The sequence below is a fragment of the Nansenia antarctica genome (genome assembly GCF_963989245.1).
Source record: "Nansenia antarctica genome assembly, chromosome: 15".
Lineage (NCBI taxonomy): Eukaryota > Metazoa > Chordata > Actinopteri > Argentiniformes > Microstomatidae > Nansenia > Nansenia antarctica.
The window spans coordinates 27931514-27952491 of record NC_137685.1 but is presented as its reverse complement, the minus strand read 5'-3'; the positions used below and the strand labels follow the sequence as shown (position 1 = coordinate 27952491).

The window sequence follows — 20978 nt, the reverse complement described above, 5'->3', positions numbered from 1 at the left end:
GCTCCGTTTGTAACGTTGACATTTTGTTTAAGTAAAGACTCTCAGAGACGAAGACAAAGGCCAATTGGCTGCCGGAGTTTCGCCGTTCACACGTTCACAGGTCAGTGAATCTGTCTCTCTTCCTGACAGTCTTTTAATGCCCTCCCATTCTCGTACAATTAAACCCCTGCTCCAGGTACTTAACCTCGGGGCGAGCTCAGGGTCAAGGCTCAATTGGCTCCATTTAACATTACTTTAAAGCTCTCTCTGCAAATCGGACATGACTAGAATGGTCACACGCCCGTGGGTATGGTATGGATGTTAATGAAGCTGGCTTTGAATGGTTTCTTATTGTTTCACCCTTCTTCCAAAGACCGGTTGAAAAAGCTGCGACGACTGCAAAGTCTCTTACGTGGAATACGATGTCACTAAATCGAAAAAGATGAAGTTCTAGAACGTTGAGTCGCTTTTTTCCAACATGGCTAATAAATGATCAGTTACCACAGTGATGAGGGAGTCATTAAAAACCACTAAGAGGAGTCACTTGAACATCTGCTCCCAGTCATGTTAATCCAATTTATAGGAGTGGCGTATCTGTAGGGGGTCTGATCTTGTCTCTAGGAAGCTTCTGCCGCTGGATTCTGGGGGGCACGGAGGCCACTACGACGCATTCACAACCTCCTGATTATGATTACATCATGTTTATGAGCTCAATAATTGGATTAAAGTGCTAGGATTAGTTATTTATGTGTCGAGTAATAATCAAATTGTCCTCGATATGTCTTGGAGTTATTGGTCTTTGGAGGATATCGTATCGCTATAAAAATGCTGTATCAAAAAGAGCCACATTAGATTTCCCTCTGACCTTGCATTTTTGTCTGAGGGGGTCAGTGTCGAGGGAAAGGTTGGGATGTTTTTTGTCGATGCAGGAGACATGGATTAAATGTGCAACCGTTGCAACATAAAGTGGTGTTAATGTAGTGGAAATAGTCAGGCTTTAGAGCTAAGACCTCCTGCGCTTGCTTTGCTGTGTTGTGCTATGTTGGCTTGTATTGGTTGCATCAAGCAAACAGCTTTGGAGTCAAATCTCTAACTCCCTCTTCCCCCAAAACTCGGGGAGAAAAAAGGTACTATTTCCCTACAACCCCCCCCTACCCCCTCCCCCCTGTATCTCCCCAGGGAAAACAAGTCTGTGGTAGCTGTTGGTGACATTGACTCATCGTATTTTTATGTTTTTGTCTTTTTTCTCCTTTCGGAATTGCTGCTGTTTAAAGTACCCACGTGGTTGGCTATTGTGGGCACCCATTGATATGTTTATTGCTTGCAATTTCCTCTTTGCTCTGTTGAGGAGCAGAGTTGGGGTGATGGATGTGGCGGAGAGGCGGCGTGGAGAAGCGGGGCCAGCATGAAGATTGATTTCTATCCCCCTTTTCCTGTTTCTTCTCCGCGGAGCTCCCCAAAGTCTGCGATTAATGATCCTGCTCCCCGGCTCATCGATCAGCTGGGCCGTTATCCCCAAAGCCCATGTACATACCCCTACCTGGGCGGGGGGCAGGCGGGCCACCAATGGCATAGACAACCCTCCCCGGTTGCCCCCTCTCAGTGTGTACCAACCACCATGCCAACTTCCGCCCTGTGCTACCCTGATTAATGACATGTCATGCCCAACATGAGCCTCATCTCTCCATCCTTCCCTCCATCCCTCTGTTCCTACGTCCACCTCTCTCCATCCCTCCCTCACTACATCCTCTCCCTCCCTCCCTATGTCCTCCTCCCTCCCTGCCTACGTCCTCTCCCTCCCTCCCTATGTCCTCCTCCCTCCCTCCCTATGTCCTCCTCCCTCCCTCCCTCCCTATGTCCTCCTCCCTCCCTCCCTATGTCCTCCTCCCTCCCTCCCTCCCTACATCCTCTTCCCTCCCTCCCTCCCTATGTCCTCCTCCCTCCCTCCCTCCCTCCCTACGTCCTCTTCCCTCCCTCCCTCCCTCCCTCCCTCCCTCCCTACGTCCTCTTCCCTCCCTCCCTATGTCCTCCTCCATCCCTCCCTCCCTATGTCCTCCTCCCTCCCTACATCCTCTTCCCTCGCCCCCTCCCTCCCTCCCTACGTCCTCCTCTTCCCATCCGCCCCTATGTCCTCCTCTCTCCATCCCTCCCTCCCTTTGTCCTCCTCTCTCCATACCTCCCTCCCTACGTCCTTCTCTCCCTCCCTCCCTATGTCTTTCTCTCCCTCCCTCCCTACGTCCTTCTCTCCCTCCCTGCCCCTGCTTCCTTGTGGCAGACACTGTTTCTGAGAGGGATCTGGAGGAGGAAGAGGGGTAGGAAGGGAATAAATAACATAAATGACAACCCAAGGCCATTATTTGTCAAGATCAAGGGCAACTCCAGGAGATGTCTTCATTGAGTTAACCACGAAAACAAAGTTATAACTCAAGCTTGCAGATGTCACGATGTTGTTTCTTCTGTAGATCAGGGACTTCCCCCGTATTGGATTTTTCCAGACCAAAATTAGCAATCTTCTTAGAGCTTCTCTCTGAAGTGAACCCAGATTAGCAGCAGATTAGCTCTAAAGACCCACTGAGACCAGGGGATTTGGGATTTTGTTGTTCAGCAGTATTTTCCATCAGTTAGTTCCAGAAATCGGTTGACTCTGTGGAGTGCTACACCGCTTAGAGGCCGTGGTCTTCAAATGCAGAAGGTCTTTACATGTCTGAAACAAGTACTTTATTAGCCCAGCATTTTTGTAATCACTATGTAATAACATGCTAATACAATGCAGATACTGTACCAGAGTAATTACAACATTACCACACAGTTATATGAATATATTACCATTCTTATGATTTCATTTGATCATGGGATACAATAGTTACTTTGTAAATACTGCAACATGAGTTTGATTGAATCCAAATTAATCCAATTGACTCTAATCAAACTGTAAAATCGCCAAACAAAACATACATGCTGTGGATGACTACATACATGTTGTGGATGGCATCTCAATATAAAATAAGGAGAAACAGTAACTGAGATGCTAGGTTTTCTAATGACTTTTACAAAAAAGACAGTCATAGTTATGGGGGCTTTTCATGTGCTTACTGCCGATTGGTAGTTGTTAGGCCTCTTAGCCCCACAGATTATTTAACAGGCAAAACACAAAACCCTTTTAACATTCAAATCCCCCCTGACCCCAGGCCCCCGGGCCCCAGGCCCCTGACCTAAACCCAAAACCATCGTCTCCTCTATCCTTTTATGTGATTTAGCCCTTGTTAGCTAATCTACAAGCATTAGCTCAACCTTGAGGGGGATAAAGAGCTTTGTTTGGCCAATCCTTTCATCATGCACTCATGCACGGAACGTAGACTTAACAGTTATACATAGGGCCAGATGCTATTGTGATAGCCCCTCCATGCCACCCTACATCCAAGAGGGTTTTAAGGGGTCATTTAGGCCTCGGTAAAGAACAGTCAACTTGTGAGTGTTCTGATGTGTTCTGAGTTACACAGTGTTTTTCCCCCTTGTTTACACTATAACGTACCCTCAGAGTAAAATTATTTCATTCATTTCATTTTTGGGCATTTAGAAGACGCCTTTATCCAAAGCGACTTACAACAAATACATTTGTTCAAGTAAGTGAATCATCTATCCATCAGTCATTGCAAGAAAAACGAATCTATGCTAGGGCCAGGGGCCATTGGCAGTCATAATGCTAGAAGAAGGAAGAATTACGTTTTCTTGTTTTTCTTCTTTTATAAATGACTACTCAGTTAAGGTTTTATCTCTCATGCGACTCAATTTCTGAAGATGGAATTATTTGCTGTAACTGAGTGTCAGGTCTTGACAACTATACTGTACTGTATGTATGGGTCTATGTATACATTGTACTGCATCAAGAGACAGGGTCCCTTGAAGTCTGAAACACTGAAACGTGTCTTTGGTCTCAGACTTTAACACTAGAACAGCCATGAGGGGTCATGACCCCTGTGAGTAAAGAAAAATGTTCTATCTTTGCACTCGATCAAGTTTCAGGACCCTCCTTTCGTGACTTTTCCTAGACTTTTCATGACTTTTCCTAGATTGTTTTTTATCTCATTTTGCTTTGTTGATTTTAATGTTTTGATATGTGGTTTGTCTGTAAGGTGTCCTTGAGAGCCTTGAAAGGCGCCCATAAATAAAATGTATTATTATTATTATTATTAGATATGTGCGTTCTACCACCCACTATCCTTACATTTTCAAAATCACATCAGGATAAGCTAGTATGAAGCTATTTTGCTGTTTTTCTGTGTAGGAAGCAGGCTAATTTACAAGCGGCCAACTATGGCGCTTTTCCACTACCGGGCCGACCCGGGCCAGCCTGGGCCTTTAGTGCTGTTATGACACGTAACTCCTCCTACTGTCGTAACTCCTCCTACTGTCGTAACTCCTCCTACTGTCGCCGCTCCTTCCTGGTCTGTTGTGTATAGTGGAGAAGGTATCCTACCCGAACCTATATGGAACTTTTCAAATGCGTGCTGAGCTGAGCCCAGCCCAACCGGGCCCGGGTCGGCCCGGTAGTGGAAAAGCGCCACGAGTGGTCGTTGTGTGTAAATTGTGAGAATTGTAAATAGGGTCAGTTTGACCCCCGAGGCGTCTCTTTTAGTAGGTAAAGGCGCGGCTGTTCTAGTGTTAAGATATAGGGTATTAGTATAGTACTGTACTTAGGGTATGTGTGGTAACATGATGTCTCTCTGTCTGTCTGTTTGTCTGTCTGTTCGGCAGACCCGGTCCACGGGCCTCAGAGTGTGAACGTGGTGGACATCCGAGCGCGCCAGCTCACGCTGCAGTGGGAGACGTTCGGCTACGCCGTGACCCGCTGCCACAGCTACAACCTGACGGTCCAGTACCAGTACGTCTTCAACCAGCAGGAGTTCTCCGCGGAGGAGCTGATCCAGACGTCGTCCCACTACACCCTGCGCGGCCTGCGGCCCTTCGTCACCGTGCGTCTCCGCCTGGTCCTCGCTAACCCGGAGGGCAGCAAGGAGAGCGAGGAGATCGTCAAGCAGACGGAAGAGGACGGTAAGTGTGTTTGTTTGTTTCGGAGAGTTTGTTCCTTTTAGTGTCGCCTTAGCGACATGTGTGACGTCTTAATCTTCTGCGGGTTTTTCACATTTTCTCTCAGATGATGGCAGGCAGGTGCTGTGCTTGCTTACAGACATACTTACACTGATGCTCCAACAAAAAAACAAGAAAACTTCATTAATTGAACATTGAACATACACATCTAACAGCCACACAGTACGTTAGTCATGAGAAGAGTGAGATCACCCACAACGAGAGAAGCTGCGTCTCAGACAAGTGTTAATTGTTTTTTATTTAACAATCTTTAATCTGAGGGTTGTAATTTAGTCATTAGAACAACCAAGCACTGTTCCCAGTGGTGCTAATTGCAGTTCTATGGTAATAACATTTTGCTTTATAGCGCTGTGGTGCGAGGTCTCCTGAATATGCTTTAAATGTTTCAAGGTTCCTTTTGCCCTATTTGTTGCCCTTGCTGATGAAATAGAAACCTCCAGAGCCACACCTGAGGTTCTGCTTACAGTACAAACAATACTGCATCTTATTATTTCAACCTCCCAGTAAACGCAGGTGCTAACAGGCAGCAGCGTTCAAGCGCTAGGTTCACGCAAATTGTTCATTTTGTTAAATCGTTAAATTTACTATAAGTGATGAATACTAATATTCTCTGTTATGAAATGAAATCAAATGTATTTATATAGCCCTTTTTTTACAAAACAATTGTCACAAACTGCTTTATAACCGGAAAACAAAAATGGTATCGGCTCAGTCTTATAATCAAATATATCAGTGTCTTGTTATACACTTCACCATATTTTGTTAGTTCTGGTTAGACATAAAATCATGAGCACTGAAAAACTGAGATGTTTTTTGTCTTTGTGTTTGTGTGGCCCCTTGTCAGACCAGAGACACTTTAATGGGTTGACCTGCCTAGATCCCCCGGGGATGTGTGTGTGTGTGTGTGTGTGTGTGAGTGTGTGTGTGTGTGTGTGTGTGTGTGTGTGTGTGAGTGGGTTGTTGTGTCCACCCCCCTCCCTCCCTACTCCCCCCCCATCCTGTCATTCATAATCAGGTCGATGAAGCGTTGGATGCACTTGCCCCAAAGATATTTGTCATGTCCATTCAGCCTACCACCACCTAAATAACCACGGTCATTCCACCTTGGAGAGCCTTTACCTTCAGGTGAAGCTGCAGGTAGAACATGTTTGGCCATTTGAGAGTTGATGAAGACAAATCTGAGGACAAAATACCCATCTGTTCTCTCCAGCTCATCCCATGATTTTTCTCAAAGTTCTCTCGTCATTTTGACATGTGTTTATCTTCCAATATATCCATGATGGTTTAATCATCTATTATTAGAGAATTGTTCGTGTCTTTTGGGAGATTTAAAGCAGTCACGATTAAATAATAATTTTACTGCTTCATCTGTCTGTAGAGAGAGCGTTTGGAAAGATCACAGCGCACAAAACAGAACATTGTTTTTGTTCTCTTTCTTGACAGCTGCCATCTTAGCAAAGTGTCCTGTCAAAACATGTCATTTGTATGTTTGTAGAATTGTTACAATAGGCTCATGAAACCAAATGACTTAGTCTCTGTAATACTGTTGTTAAACCGGTTGCCAAGGTCAGATACACACAGCAGGAAAGTTAGGTCGCTCAATTACAATTTTAGCACAAAATAGTGTTGTTTTCTTTCAACACAATGCAAAAAATATACAAGACCTCCAACAAAAAACAACCAATACTCATCTCCTTTTAATCTCCAAGTCCCATTTGTTTTTCCACATCAGGTTTGTTTGTATGCTAAGGGGTATGTTTGAATTCCCCCCCTTGGTTCTGCAACATGTACAGTATGATATATAAGATCCAGTTATGATTAATTAATTCCTGCCTAGGTTTAACGGCAAGCAATACAAAAAGGAAATTAAATGAATATGTAACATGTTACTGGCTAAATCATGTTTTTTCATGCGTTACAATGCTGTAGGAACCGTGAACGTAACCGTGGCTGGTTCAGTTCAATTGAAAGGAAGATATTTTGATATTTGATAAGAATCAATGACTCATCTGCAGTGAAACAGATCATTTAATCACCCCAAAATTCTAATTTACATCCTGTTGTAAGGTTACAAGGAAACCGAGACTACAATATGTGGAGGTTTGGTTGGTTAAATAGTAGCAAACAACTCTTTTAAGAGTCAACACTCAAACGGCAAGACTCATTTGTTACTTAATGAAGAATAATAATTAATAATGAATCCCACTTACATAAGTGAATCAGAGTGATCAGATAAAGAAGTATTGTAGCAAGCGCCAAGGATATGAAGAGTCAGGGACATTATGAATGGAGAGAGAAGCAGAGAGAAATGTTCCTTGGGCTAGCAGCTTAATGAAACATGCCGTTCAGACTCTCTATGCAGGAAGTTAATCAGGTTTTGATTAATGTGTTACTCTGGCATTTATCTTTGGCATGAAGGCTGTTTTCCTGTCTCACTTCTAGCACAAAAACACCTTAGCACACGCACGCACGCACGCACGCTCGCTTGGTCACTCACTCACTCACTCACTCACTCACTCACTCACTCACTCACACATACACACACACACACACACACACACACACACACACACACACACACACACACACACACACACACACGTGGTGGGAGACAGATAAGAAGCAGGAAAGGCATCTAATTGTATTTCATTGTTACGGTAATATGATATGCTCACCAGGCTAGGCCCAATCAAGGTCGTTTGAATTGCTAATCACACTATGATTTCAATGTTTTAACTCATATGAGCAGGGCACAGTGGCACAGTATCGCACAATCTATCTGTTTGTGTGTGTGTGTGTGTGTGTGTGTGTGTGTGTGTGCTATTGTCGCTGTACACACACGGCAGCATGACTGAATGCTTACAGATGACATACAAACTATTCAATTCAACTGAACTGAACAAAACCGAAACAAATGTAAAAAAAGAAGCCCACTCTGTCGATAACGCTATGAATCCAACAACCCAGCTTCCTCCATCAGCCCAGTTGAAGGCAGCTTAAGTTGACTCCATTGCAGTCCATATATATATATATATATATATATATATATATATATATATATATATATATATATATATTACAGTCCATATATATAGATATATATATAGATATATATAGATAGATATATATATACCTTTCATCCTAAGCCTAAGCCATTACTAAGGAGGGAGTGGGTAGTATAGACAAACACTCACATATCTGTGATGTTTGACTAAATGGCCTTTTAACAAAGCTATTACTATGACATTCCCTCCGGCTGGGGTGGGGGGGGGAACTCATTAGACGGCCATAAATGAATATCAAATCAAAGAAAGTGCCCCAAGGAGGTTTCCCCATGACTACAACCGCCACACAGCCGTGTCCTGCGGTAGGCCCCGCTGGCCCTGTCTTCTCCTCCACCAGAGTTCACGCTTTCCACAGCCTCCAAGTCCTCCACTTCTAACAGTTCACACGTCTGGTGCGTAGCTCTGTAATGTCAACATGCGTTGTGAACATAAATAGCATGCAACGGGTTGTCTGAGAAGGAGTGACTGACACCTTCACGCACTCGGTAAATCGCTCATGTCCTGAAGTGTAGGAAAGTGTGTTATTATAATCGGCTGTCTGCCTGTTCCCGTTGCCTCTGGCTGCTGTGGAGAACTGAAGCGTTGGAGTAGGTTTGTAAAAGAATGACTTTGGATTAGTTATTTTTTCATTTGAATAGGTCACTACTATTTATTCATCGGAATATGCGATTATCCGTCACTACAACGTTGCGTCAGCTTGTCTCTGATGGCGCTCGTCCGACTTCTGTGTTTCCATCTCTGAGAATGGTCCCCCAAAAAGCCAGAGAGGGTCATGGTCCCAAGGTCCTACCCTGATCTGGGACCTTGGGGGAGATTTTGGGGACTTGGGTGAGGTCTGTGGGTAGGTGTGCAATGTGCACTCCCATCGTTTGGCTAGGCTAGTCTACAGAACTGCCACTTATGTTACAAACGCGACATAAACATGATAAACATTACAAAAGCATTTTTAGTATATGCACTTTTAAGTTTGCACAGCTGCAGGAAGGCATCTGTTTTTATTTCCTAAAAGAAAAGTGACTGTGTCATCAGCTGGCTGAGCAGAATAACCTACAGGGAGGCTTTAGTTTTTGAAACTAAATAGAAATGGCTCACATTTAACCACACAATTCCTTTTCCTAGTTTCAAAGTCATGTTCGTTAAATATTCGCTAGAGAAAAAACATGAAAATGATTGGTTCGGTAAAGAGTAGTCATACTGCTTTAAGGGTGAAACTCGCTGGGAAACACACTGACCCTGTCTGATGACGTTTGCTTGTCCCTGCTCTCCTCAGGGCCTCAAAATCACCATGGGGGGTGGAAACACAAGGCACAATGGAACACCAGTGCTTGGGGTCAGAAACAAGTCTGGAGTTGAACCCAGTCTCTAGTGGAAAAGCGCCATATGTCTAATATGCTTTCAAAGCCTAAGCAGCAACCTGTTCTTCGTGTTGTCGTGCTATACGGTGCACAACATGGATTATCATTGTGTGTGTGTGTGTGTGTGTGTTTGTCTCCTCCCTTAGTGCCCGGGTCCGTTCCTATGGAGTCCATTCAGACTGGCCCATATGAGGAGAAGATCTTTATGCAGTGGAAGGCTCCGAACGAGACCAACGGTGTCATTACTCTGTATGAGGTGAGCCACATTCTACTGCTCGCATCAAGTGACATCACACAGCTGAGCGACGTCACACGGCAGCTCACCAGCACCATCACAACCGCTTTGAGAAGAGTTCTTCTCTCCATATTCCAGCAAAAGCGAATTTCTAACCTCGTCTGACATGTTGTACTCCGACTGTAGCACTAGGCACTCTGAAGTCCTAAGGAACACAGGACATTTGAAGACGCCAACCTTCATGAGATGTCTCAAAAGAGAGTGGAGGTGTAAAACTTGTGGTCTTAGCAGACTCTGACAGAAGAGGGACGGTCGGTTTGCAGATTAGCAGATTTGCATTTCATTTCCCTGAGACTCAGTGAAGTGGCAGTGGCAGGACTTGAGAAGGTGTTAGACAGCTGCTGAGAGAGAGAGAGAGAGAGAGAGAGAGAGAGAGAGAGAGAGAGAGAGAGAGAGAGAGAGAGAGAGAGAGAGAGAGAGAGAGAGAGAGAGAGGGAGCGAGGCTTAGGGACGGAGCTCCATTACAGACTCAGAGTTCTCTCTGTGAACCCTTCTCGAGAGGTAAACTGTTACTCACCTTGAACTGAAGAGTCTACCAGACCTCTGTCTTTATGCACTAATGAACTATTGATCTTTTCTTATTCATTCCTCTTTTTGAGATTTGGGGAAAATTAAGTTCCGACATCAAATCCAGGGACTTGCAGATCCGTTCGATGTGTGTCTGTGCTTTATGCGAGGCGGCGGGAGGAACAAAAGGCTTACGTTTGATTTTATGGACCTGAAATCCATGCCTGCCGCCGCCGCCGCCGCCGCATACATCATTGTACAGGTAGCTTTTGTTTCCAGCCGTGCCATTATTATGAAATTAGTCTGCGCCATCTCCTCCATGACCGGATCGGCAGCATTTGTTAAACATATTGAGTCCACTAACAATGTGTTCCTATTTGCCTATAATTGCTATAATTACCCCCTATTGATTGGATTAAAAGCCTCCGATGGCATCATCAGAGAGATCTGAGGACCCGGGGAAACCACTTCTGTCGCTTTCAGGCTACGGCTAAATTAGACCAGGGACAATGTCCTGTAGACAGGAGAACAGAGGAGGAGAGGTGAGGGGGCCGGGGGGAGGACAGGGGGCTGAGGAGAAGGAGGGATGAGGAGGGATGTGTGAAGGGCGGGGGTGGATGAATAGAGACTTGACATTATTCACGGAGGCCTCTTTAGAGGCGTCGCACGGACAACATAAGCAGGATTCAGGCTCGAAGACGAAAGCGGACTTGATGTCCGTCATGGTACATCCAACCATGATCCTACCCATCCAACCATGATCCTACCCATCCTACCATGATCCTCCCCATCCAACCATGATCCTCCCCATCCAACCATGATCCTACCATGATCCTACCCATCCAACCATGATCCTACCATGATCCTTCCCATCCAACCATGATCCTCCCCATCCAACCATGATCCTCCCCATCCAACCATGATCCTCCCCATCCAACCATGATCCTCCCCATCCAACCATGATCCTACCCATCCAACCATGATCCTACCATGATCCTCCCCATCCAACCATGATCCTCCCCATCCAACCATGATCCAACCATGATCCTCCCCATCCAACCATGATCCTCCCCATCCAACCATGATCCTCCCCATCCAACCATGATCCTACCCATCCAACCATGATCCTCCCCATCCAACCATGATCCTCCCCATCCTACCATGATCCTCCCCATCCAACCATGATCCTACCCATCCAACCATGATCCTCCCCATCCAACCATGATCCTACCCCCTGCAACTCTTCCCCAGGTGGTTGCTGTTAAAGAAGATGCTCTCAATCAACTTCTATGGTAGAATAAGGGTTAAATGAAGACATCATAGTAGTCAAAGTAGTCTATGTATGGTGACAACGTTGAACAAGCCAAAACAATAATAAAAAAGAATGCTTAATATGCTAAACACTGTATATTGCCACGGATTTTACAATCAAAACTATTTCTAGGAGAGAATGGCTTGGGAATGTTCTTCCTCACACAGCACATGACCAAAAAAAGATGTCAGTCCCGGGATCTCTCGTGGCAGTATTAAAGATGATAGAAGGACAAAAGACTTGACACTCCTCTTATACACACACAGCACTCTAATATTGACACTTTCATAATTGACACTTTAATATTGACATTCTAATAGTGACACTCTAATCTTGACACTAATATTGACACTCCCGATATGGACCTTGCCCTTGTCACTCCTGCTAATGCTAATTCCCTCATCAAACACAGTGCGCTGTATTGATTGAGCTGTTTGAGCTGGGTGGTTTTTCACTTCATCATGGTCATTCATACAGTTGACTAGCTCCATCTAAAAGTCTAACTTCGTTCAGAGGCTAATCAGTGTTGTGGTGTTAGCAGTGAGCAGATACTGAAACATCGGGGGCTTAGCCCAGCCCGTGCTTTGTGGCTGGTGGCGGAGCAGAGTTTTTGGTTGAGGGGTGCGCTAAATCCACGGTGATGAGCTAAATTGATGGCGATGCGCTAGCAGCTAGATGGTGACCTTTTTAAAACCTGTTTCCAGGGTCCAGGATCCGGAGATCCGTGGGCTGTTTATAAAACATTCTGGGCTGGAGCCCCGGATGCTCAGGGCTAACGACGTCACTGGTACTACGGCGTGACGCAGACGCACACACACGCACACGCACACACACACACACTCACACACACATACATACAGACACACCGGTGTTGATTAATATCAGATATAAATATCATTAATAATATTATTATTATTATGAGTACACAAACAGGGTGTTTGTGTTGGGAGGAGCGTCACCAGGGCGTCACGGCTGGTCTGTGTTCAGCATGAGAACGCTGCCTTCTGATCCACTGTTGATTCATGGGAACAGCATCTCACTCATACACACACACACCCCCCCCCCCCCACACACACACCCACCCATACACCCCCCCCCCCACACACACACACACACACACACCCACACTCACCCACACACCCACACACACGCACACGCACACACACACACACACACACACACACTTTACAAAACAACTTTGTACTATCCAGTCATCAAGGCTTTTCAGAAATTAATTGCCTTTGCTGGCAATAGACGAAAGACGGCCCGGAAGAATAGACTACACGGCACGCACGCACCTACCATGGTTCTGCATGAATCAACGCTCAATAGTCTGTTTGCGGTGCGTTTCTTTTGAATTTTTCATCCTGCTTTATCTGTATGCAAATGCCAATTTGCGAATACTTGAGCACCTCAACTCTTTGTGTAAGTCCTTGATCTTCCAGAGAGTCTTTAGTGTTTTTCTGTAGACAAGATCACAGTTCCAGAGACGGTAGTTTGTCCTGTATGTCTCCAGAGGTAGAGGGTGTACTCCAGGAAGAGTCACTTTTCAACCATCACTCTTTTGAGGCCGAAGGAGTGCATTGACCAGTGTGTTATGCGGGGTACACACATAAGGAGTTTTTGGCCGGTTTTGGCACGATTTTTGGATGTCTGAAAACGACAGAAAACGAGAGAAAACGCCCGATTGTCAGATGGATCTTAACATTTTCCTATAACAAAATCCTGTGGTGTGAGGTGTGTTAAGAGTCAATTCTCTTCAATTGTGCAATCAACTCTCAACTCTCAACCTGCTCGGAAAATGGGCGTGGGGAACGACAGATTCCGGACTCTCTAGTCTCGTTCCCCAAGCCAGAAATCTTGCGTGAACCCATCCTTTTAATATTGCCTTTAAATTACAAAATAATTAAATTAAGATTATATAATGCTTAAAGCACTTTGAGCCGCAACATTTGCAGGAAAAGCGCTATACAAATAAAGTTATTATTATCTAACGTAGTACCCTGACTGACCTGTACGAGACAACCATGTGCGACAGGGCAAATAAAGTGCAGAAAAACGAAAAGAAGAAGTCAGCTCGCTTCTTGATTGGCGAGCAGGGTTGCCAGACACGCATTTCACATTTACGATTGCCGGCCACGCCCATTTTCCGAGCAGGTTGCCAGGAGAGTTGATTGCACAATTGAAGAGAAGTGACTCTTAACACACCTCACCCCCCAGGATTTTGTTATAGGAAAATGTTAAGATCCATCTGATAACCGGGCGTTTTCTGTTGTTTTCAGACATCCGAAAATCGCTGAAATCGCAGAAATTCCTTATGTGTGTACCCCGCTTTACTCTCTCTCCCTCTCTCCCCCCCCCCCCCACACACACACTCACAGTTAACCAGTGTGTTACTCTCTCTCCCTCTCTCTCTCACCCCCCCCCCTCACACACACTCACAGTTAACCAGTGTGTTACTCTCTCTCACCCCCCCACCCCCCCCCCCCCTCACACACACTCACAGTTAACCAGTGTGTTACTCTCCCCCCCACACACAGACACAGTTGACCAGTGTGTTACTCTCTCTCTCCACACACACACACACACACACACACACACACACACACACACACACACACACACACACACAGTTGACCAGTGTGTTACTCTCTCTCAACTCCCCCCCCACACACAGTTGACCACACACAAACTAGAGAGATGAGGAGACAGTAGGTTTCTTTATCAATCTATCATATGTATTGCTACTGAAGGGGGGCACTGCCCACTCTGCCCACTCTGCCCACTCTGGAAGACGGCACTGCCGTAGGGTCCAACTTAGACTGATGAACAATGAATAAGGAATAACCAGAGTCCCTCCACCGGAGGAAAACGCCCGCTCGGTGTTGAGTTGCGAGGGGTTCACCCGGGGCGCTGGGTCGGGCTCTGGCGCCGAGCCTGTGGTTCCGGGGTATTCCGTCCCTCTCTCCTCCCGGCGCTCGGGTCGGTCGGGTCCGCTCGGGGTTCCGGTCTGCTACACAAACGACATCCGTTATTAAGACAGGATTTAAAATGTTAGCGCCGGCGAGCGGCTCTCATTCGGTGTGTAACCTGTAGGGTCCTGCTCGGGTTCGTGTGCTCGAACCCTGGCTCTGCCTCTGGGGTTAGCCGGGTTTCGTCTCTCCCTCTCGGGGGGGCACTGGTCAGTTGAGTCTGGCGCATCTCCTACAGTCGGGTGCAGGCTCGGACTTCGTAGCTCGGGAGGGTTCCTTCCCTCTCGTTGGCTCGGTCTAGTACATGGGGTTTCAATTGTTACAAACACAGATTAAATGCTGGAAGTACGGCTCTCACCCGTCCTGGTGGCACCTATCATAGGTGTAGCGCTTCCTCCCTTTATGTGGGGTTGCCGGTCCCGGGCACAGCTGCCTCGCATCCGCTTAACGAGCCCGTGGTTGGTGCGGCGCTGATTGGCTGATGCGGGACAGCTGTGTGAGTGGATATCTCTCTCTCTCTGGTGGCTCTGCCTAGGGGTCTGTGGCCGCTCCCCGGGGTCCTGTAGCCCCGACTCATGAGTGACAGTGAGAGGGATGCCACAAAATGCACACACACACACACACACACACACACACACACACACACACACACACACACAGTTGACCAGTGTGTTACTCTCCCCCCCCCCCCACACACACACACCCTCCCACCCACACGCACACACACACACACGCACACAGAGTGGTGGTGTACACCTGAGGAGCAGAGGGGGTTGAGTAAGGAGCTGTCGTGGGTGTGCTGATGTATTAGAGCAGGTTAGCGGCTAACGAAGATAAACCGCCACAATAGCCCTGGAGAGATGGAGAGAGAGAGAGAGAGAGAGAGAGAGAGAGAGAGAGAGAGAGAGAGAGAGAGAGAGAGAGAGAGAGAGAGAGAGAGAGAGAGAGAGAGAGAGAGAGAGAGAGAGAAGAGAGAGAGAGAGAGAGAGAGAGAGAGAGAGAGAGAGAGAGAGAGAGAGAGAGAGAGAGAGAGAGGCAGCTGCGTGGCTAGCCGTGTCTGTGTCCCTGCGTTGTTTCTCATGTCCATAATGGGCTAAATTGAACGGCGGCTCTCGGAGGCTGTGACAGCTCCTCCCTGGCTGGTCTGCGGGGACGTGTCAGTGACTGTGTGTGTTGCCAGGGACGCAGCGGCAGGTAAACACATGTAAACACATGCGGTACGGTCTGGACGTTTGGGCTGCAAGTCGGCAACCAAAATGTCCGGACATTGATTTTGAAACACTGAAATAATACGTTCCACCGTTGTTGAGAATCACAAAATAAACTCACTAGTCAAGCCGAAATACTGCAACGCAATGGATTGGGTGAGTAATCCCCACTGCTACCTAGTTAACTATAACACTATACTTTACCTTGCTCATTGACTGCCAAAGACGCCAATTGGCGTCTTATAGAATAGTAACGTTGACTGCAGTAACGTGCAGTGAGGTCATTGGCTGGGTAGGCAGTGAGCTATAAAAAAAAAAAAAATGCGATTAACGCAGCAGCCAGACTTCAAATGGCATAGCGCATACTATAAAGGCAATCAATAGCCCTTATATCTTTTAACGCAGGCTCAAAACTCACTTCTTCAAGAAGTAGGTCTACTACCAGAATCCTCCCTGCACCTATTGTATTGTTAGTTTGCTATTCTTCTCTATGCTATTGCTATTGCTATATTGCTATACTGTATTTTTAGTTTGCTATTCTTCATTTTGCCTTAAAAAAGCAGTACACTCCTACGTTAAATGCAATTATTGTAAGTCGCTTTGAATAAAAGCGTCGGCTAAATGACTGTAATGTAGGCTAATATACTATACTAAAGTCAATCACATAGCCCATATATACTATACTATCAAATAGCTGGTCAAAAATGTCAAATGTATTGTTATCTCATAACTACACATAGCGTAGCGCAACAGCCTGTATGGCATTGCCTACATTCACCTAGAACCGCGGCGCGAACAGCAGAGGATGCCGCTACGTACGGCAAGCCAAACGCAAACTATCAATCATGCTGTCAGAAGCAGCATGGGACGGTGCCTCAACGTCCACCAATGAAGACAATGTGAGAACAGACTACGCATGCGCAAACCTACGAAACCGTTGGTCTGTCACTTCGCATAGCACAGAAGCACAAGCACAGTCTGCCTCAGCCTCTGGGAGCAAACTCTCCTGGTGCCAGGGCATGCATTATATTTTTTAAAACAACACATTTTACATCATTTATTTTTATTTTAACAACATATTAACACATTAAAGTTAAGAATAATGAGTAAAATAAATTAAAAATATATTTTTTTTTGAGATAAAAAAATAATTAAAAAATATTTTTAAAAGACTGATATTCTTTTTCTTTCTTAAATGCCTGGGTGAGGCACTGCCTACCCTGCCTCACCTGACTGCACGCCACTGGTTGACTGCCAAAGACGCCAATTGGCGTCTTATAGAATTTTTATTTTTTTTCGCGGGGATCGCGTTATTGACATGTTCTACACCTAGCGAGTGAATTTCAGACTTGGGTGTAATGTATTTCGGTCCCAGATGGGGGCAGTAGTTCGATAAAAGCCTGGAGAAGGAAGTGGCTTGCTGTGGGTTGTAGTAATGGCGAAACGGATCAGGGTATGTGCCAAACGCGGCGCGGAGCATTGCGGCGCGGAGCATTGCGGAGCATCGCGGAGCAGCGCGGCCATCGCGCGACTCTTCAAACAGTTCAGAGTCGGATGATACAGAAAAAGTGCAGAAAAATAAAATAAAATAAAAAGTTCTGCAGAAAAAGCTCGTTTTCTCTGTTTATTGGTCAAAATCAGGTGTTTTTGCTGAAACCACCCTATGTTCTACGGCCGATTTCTAAACACTCAAAGAGGCTAGAAACAAACTTTCTTTTTCTGATGAAAGAAGAGAGTCTAAAGTTTTGGTAGATATGTTCAATGTTTATGTAGTCCGAAAATTCAATATTTGGTGGGTCTTCAAAGTTCAGCGAAAATGCCCCAAAAGTCTGGCAGTGTGGAGCTCTCCGCTCTGAACATGGCTGGCAGTCAAAGAGTTAGTAGGCTCACAAAACAAGCTGTGTTAGTTGACTAGCGATGCGTGTCATTGATTTTTTTTCAACAACGCTGTAAAATGTGTTTACATTTTTCAAAAGAAAAGTCTGAACATTAAATCGGATGTCGACTTGCGGACCAATTGACCAGACTGTGGTTTTTCAGCATATATACAGTAATGCTGAGGGATACAATGAATGGATGACATTTAGTGGGAATTTCTGGCAATATTAGCCAAGACAGCCAAGACAGTGGCAGATGTACAATGATGTTCTGGGGGTCTGGGGGGTGCCCAAGGCCAGACAATTAACCCTGGACGAGAATTAAAACAAATAACCTCCCCACAATTATAGCACAGGCTAATTGCCAACTACAGTCTTTTTTTATATGTATTTTAAACTATTCATTGCAGATGCACTGGTCATTGAATTCAATATTTTATGTCGTTCAACCCTGAAACTAATTAAAAGGGATACATTAAGTTTCACTGTATAATGCTTAACGATTATAAATGATATGTATGCAGGGCACTCATGTAAAAAACTAGGACTCCCTGATAAAATGTGTTTGGTCTGTCTCTCTAACACAGGGGTGCTCACACTTTTTAGGCTTGTGAGCTACTTTTCAAATTACCAGCTCAACAAGATCTACCAACCAAATAAAACATATTGCCATTGCTGCGAACACAAAAATGTACTGTAATAATAACAAATTAAGGCCACGCTACACTGTTTCAAAATCAAAGAAGAGATTTATTAAACTATATAACAAATATTCACACTGGTAGTCCATTAACATTAACATTAACTCAGGAGCTCTGAGTGGTTTACACCAGACTGGCCAGTGCCAAGCCAGGTGCCATCGACGTCTCCGGGCGGCGGAGTGTGTGTGTGTGTCTGTCTGTCTGTCTGTCTGTCTGTCTGTCTGTCTGTCTGTCTGTCTGTCTGTCTGTGTGTGTGTGTGTGTCTGTCTGTCTGTGTGTGCATGTGTGTGTGCTTGTGTCTGTCTGTGTCTGTGTGTGTGTGTGTGTGTGTGTGTCTGTCTGTCTGTCTGTGTGTGCATGTGTGTGTGCTTGTGTCTGTCTGTGTGTGTGTGTGTGTGTGTGTGTGTGTGTGTGTGCTTGTCTGTGTGTGTGTGTGTGTGTGTGTGTGTGTGTTGTGAGGCGGCGCGGGGCTGAGTGATGCCCTCTCCTGTGTGGTCCAGACGGGAGGCGTCCCCGGCTACTTTTCTAAAAAATATATTTAAATGTTTTTTTTTAAACTTTTTTTTTTTTTTTTTCAATGCCGTGTGATCTACCCACACTACCTTCGCGATCGACCGGTCGATCGCGATCGACGTAATGAGCACCCCTGCTCTAACATGTCACTACCCTGATATGGACCAATAACATAACTAATGGACCAGAGTAACAACAACACAGTTATTTGTCTGTGTGTGGTGTAGCGGCCATGACAGCTCCATGTCTACTCCTTCTGACAGCAGAGGCATCAGATCACAACTCTACTGTACTTTACATAGACAAACACTATCAAGCTGTGCCCAAATCCACACAGACATTCCCTTTGTAGTCTCTCGTCACGACGGGAGGAACTCTCAGATAACACCTGCCTCAATACTCAATCCACTCCTCTCCCTGGTTCTTAAATGTGACACGCTCTTGTGAAAGGGGTCTGGTGAAAGTCAGCAACCAATCAAAATGTTCTGACTTTTATTTTGAAACACGGAAATACATTTCAACGCTGTTGAGAATCACAACACCAACTCGCTAGTCAAGCCAAAATACTGCAACGCAATGGATTCGGTGAGTAATCCCCACTGTTACCTAATTAACTATAACACTACTTTGTTTACATTGTTAGCAGGCTCACAAAACAAGCTGTGTTAGATGACTAGCGCTGTGATTTTCACCAACGCTGAAATGTATTTACATTTTTCTAAATAAAAGTTATGAACATTAAATCGGCTGTTGACTTGCGGCCCAATTGACCACACCGTGTCACAAATCTGAAATGCATGTATTCCATCACTCACACACACACACACACACACACACACACACACACACACACACACACACACACACACACACACACAGACACACACACACAAACACACATAAACCTACACACTTCATACATCTTCGGTAGTCACTGCTGGGATGGGCCTTACAACAGCAGTATGTGTGTGTGTGTGTGTGTGTGTATGTGTGTTTTTAAGCCTACGTCCAACTGTGCCCCTTGCGTGCCAGCCCAGGCGACCTTACACCCTGCTTCCCAAAACATGAGAGACAGATGGATAGCACACTCCAGCAGCCACTTTACACTCGCTCCACTCAATTAAAAGCCTTTTAACTGGTGTCCGTTAATGGTTTGAGTGGAGTCGATTAGCTACCTTGCCCTGTGCCCCCAAGCTTGGCAGCCTATGTCCCCTGCTCTGCAAACAAGCATACGTAGCTCCCCTACCAACAGCCAGCACAGGCACACACACACACACACACACACACACACACACACACACACACACACACACAATCGAAATCGATAATGTCATCCTCACGTCAGCTTTTAATTTGTAACACAGCATCGAGGTAGTCAGTGTTGATTTGTATCAGCGGGGGACTATACAAGATATGTGAATGGATATGAATGTGTAAATGGAAGGCCATTGATTGCAGCATAGCTTTTGAAAAACTGGCCCCGTTTTTTTTTTGTCCCGCTCGTAGAAGAATCGATATATTGATAAAACGATCGAGGCCATTGTTATGATGGAATCGTTGAGAGCTTTAAAAAAAAGAAGAAGAAGAAGAAGATTGCAGGGTTTTTTAGAATGAATCAGAAATATTGCAGCTGTTCTCCACTGTGTTTATCTTAATGGAACAGTTAGAATATACTTTGTGATGATGGGAGGCCCATCTCAATCTGAAGGGCAAAAACCGTAATTTGCATTTGATTCTGATCTGACATCTGCATCTGTACAGTTTGAAGAGATGAGGACGTGTCGAGAAACACTTTGGCCCAGCTGAAGCTAAACATCGTCACTTACCGGTTTTTGGTTCTGCTTTATCTGCTCATCTGCTTTCTCTGCTCATCTGCTTTAGCTACGGAGTTGTTTGGTACGGCGTCCCTATCTGGCATCCATCTCCCAGCTCAGGTGTGAGTTATCCCCCTCCATTAACCACAGAGGTGCAGCTGGAGCAAGTCTGCACTTTCTTTAGGGAGTAAAATAACCAGCCTTTATGGGGCTTGTCCACTGTGTACTGTATATCAACCAAGATAAAAAGGGAGTTGTACACCTTTCATGC

The 20978-nt window shown here is 45.4% G+C and overlaps 1 protein-coding gene across 1 annotated transcript in view; it reads left to right on the top strand.

Annotated features, from left to right (window-relative positions):
* Positions 1 to 20978, top strand: part of ptprt (protein tyrosine phosphatase receptor type T) — a gene marked incomplete at both ends in the record, with an annotated part of 296589 nt that overhangs the window by 150276 nt on the left and 125335 nt on the right. Inside the window, 2 exons of the mRNA XM_080545458.1 lie at positions 4735 to 5031; positions 9655 to 9764. Coding sequence (XP_080401584.1) covers positions 4735 to 5031; positions 9655 to 9764 — 407 coding nt within the window. The remainder of the gene's footprint in view (positions 1 to 4734; positions 5032 to 9654; positions 9765 to 20978) is intronic.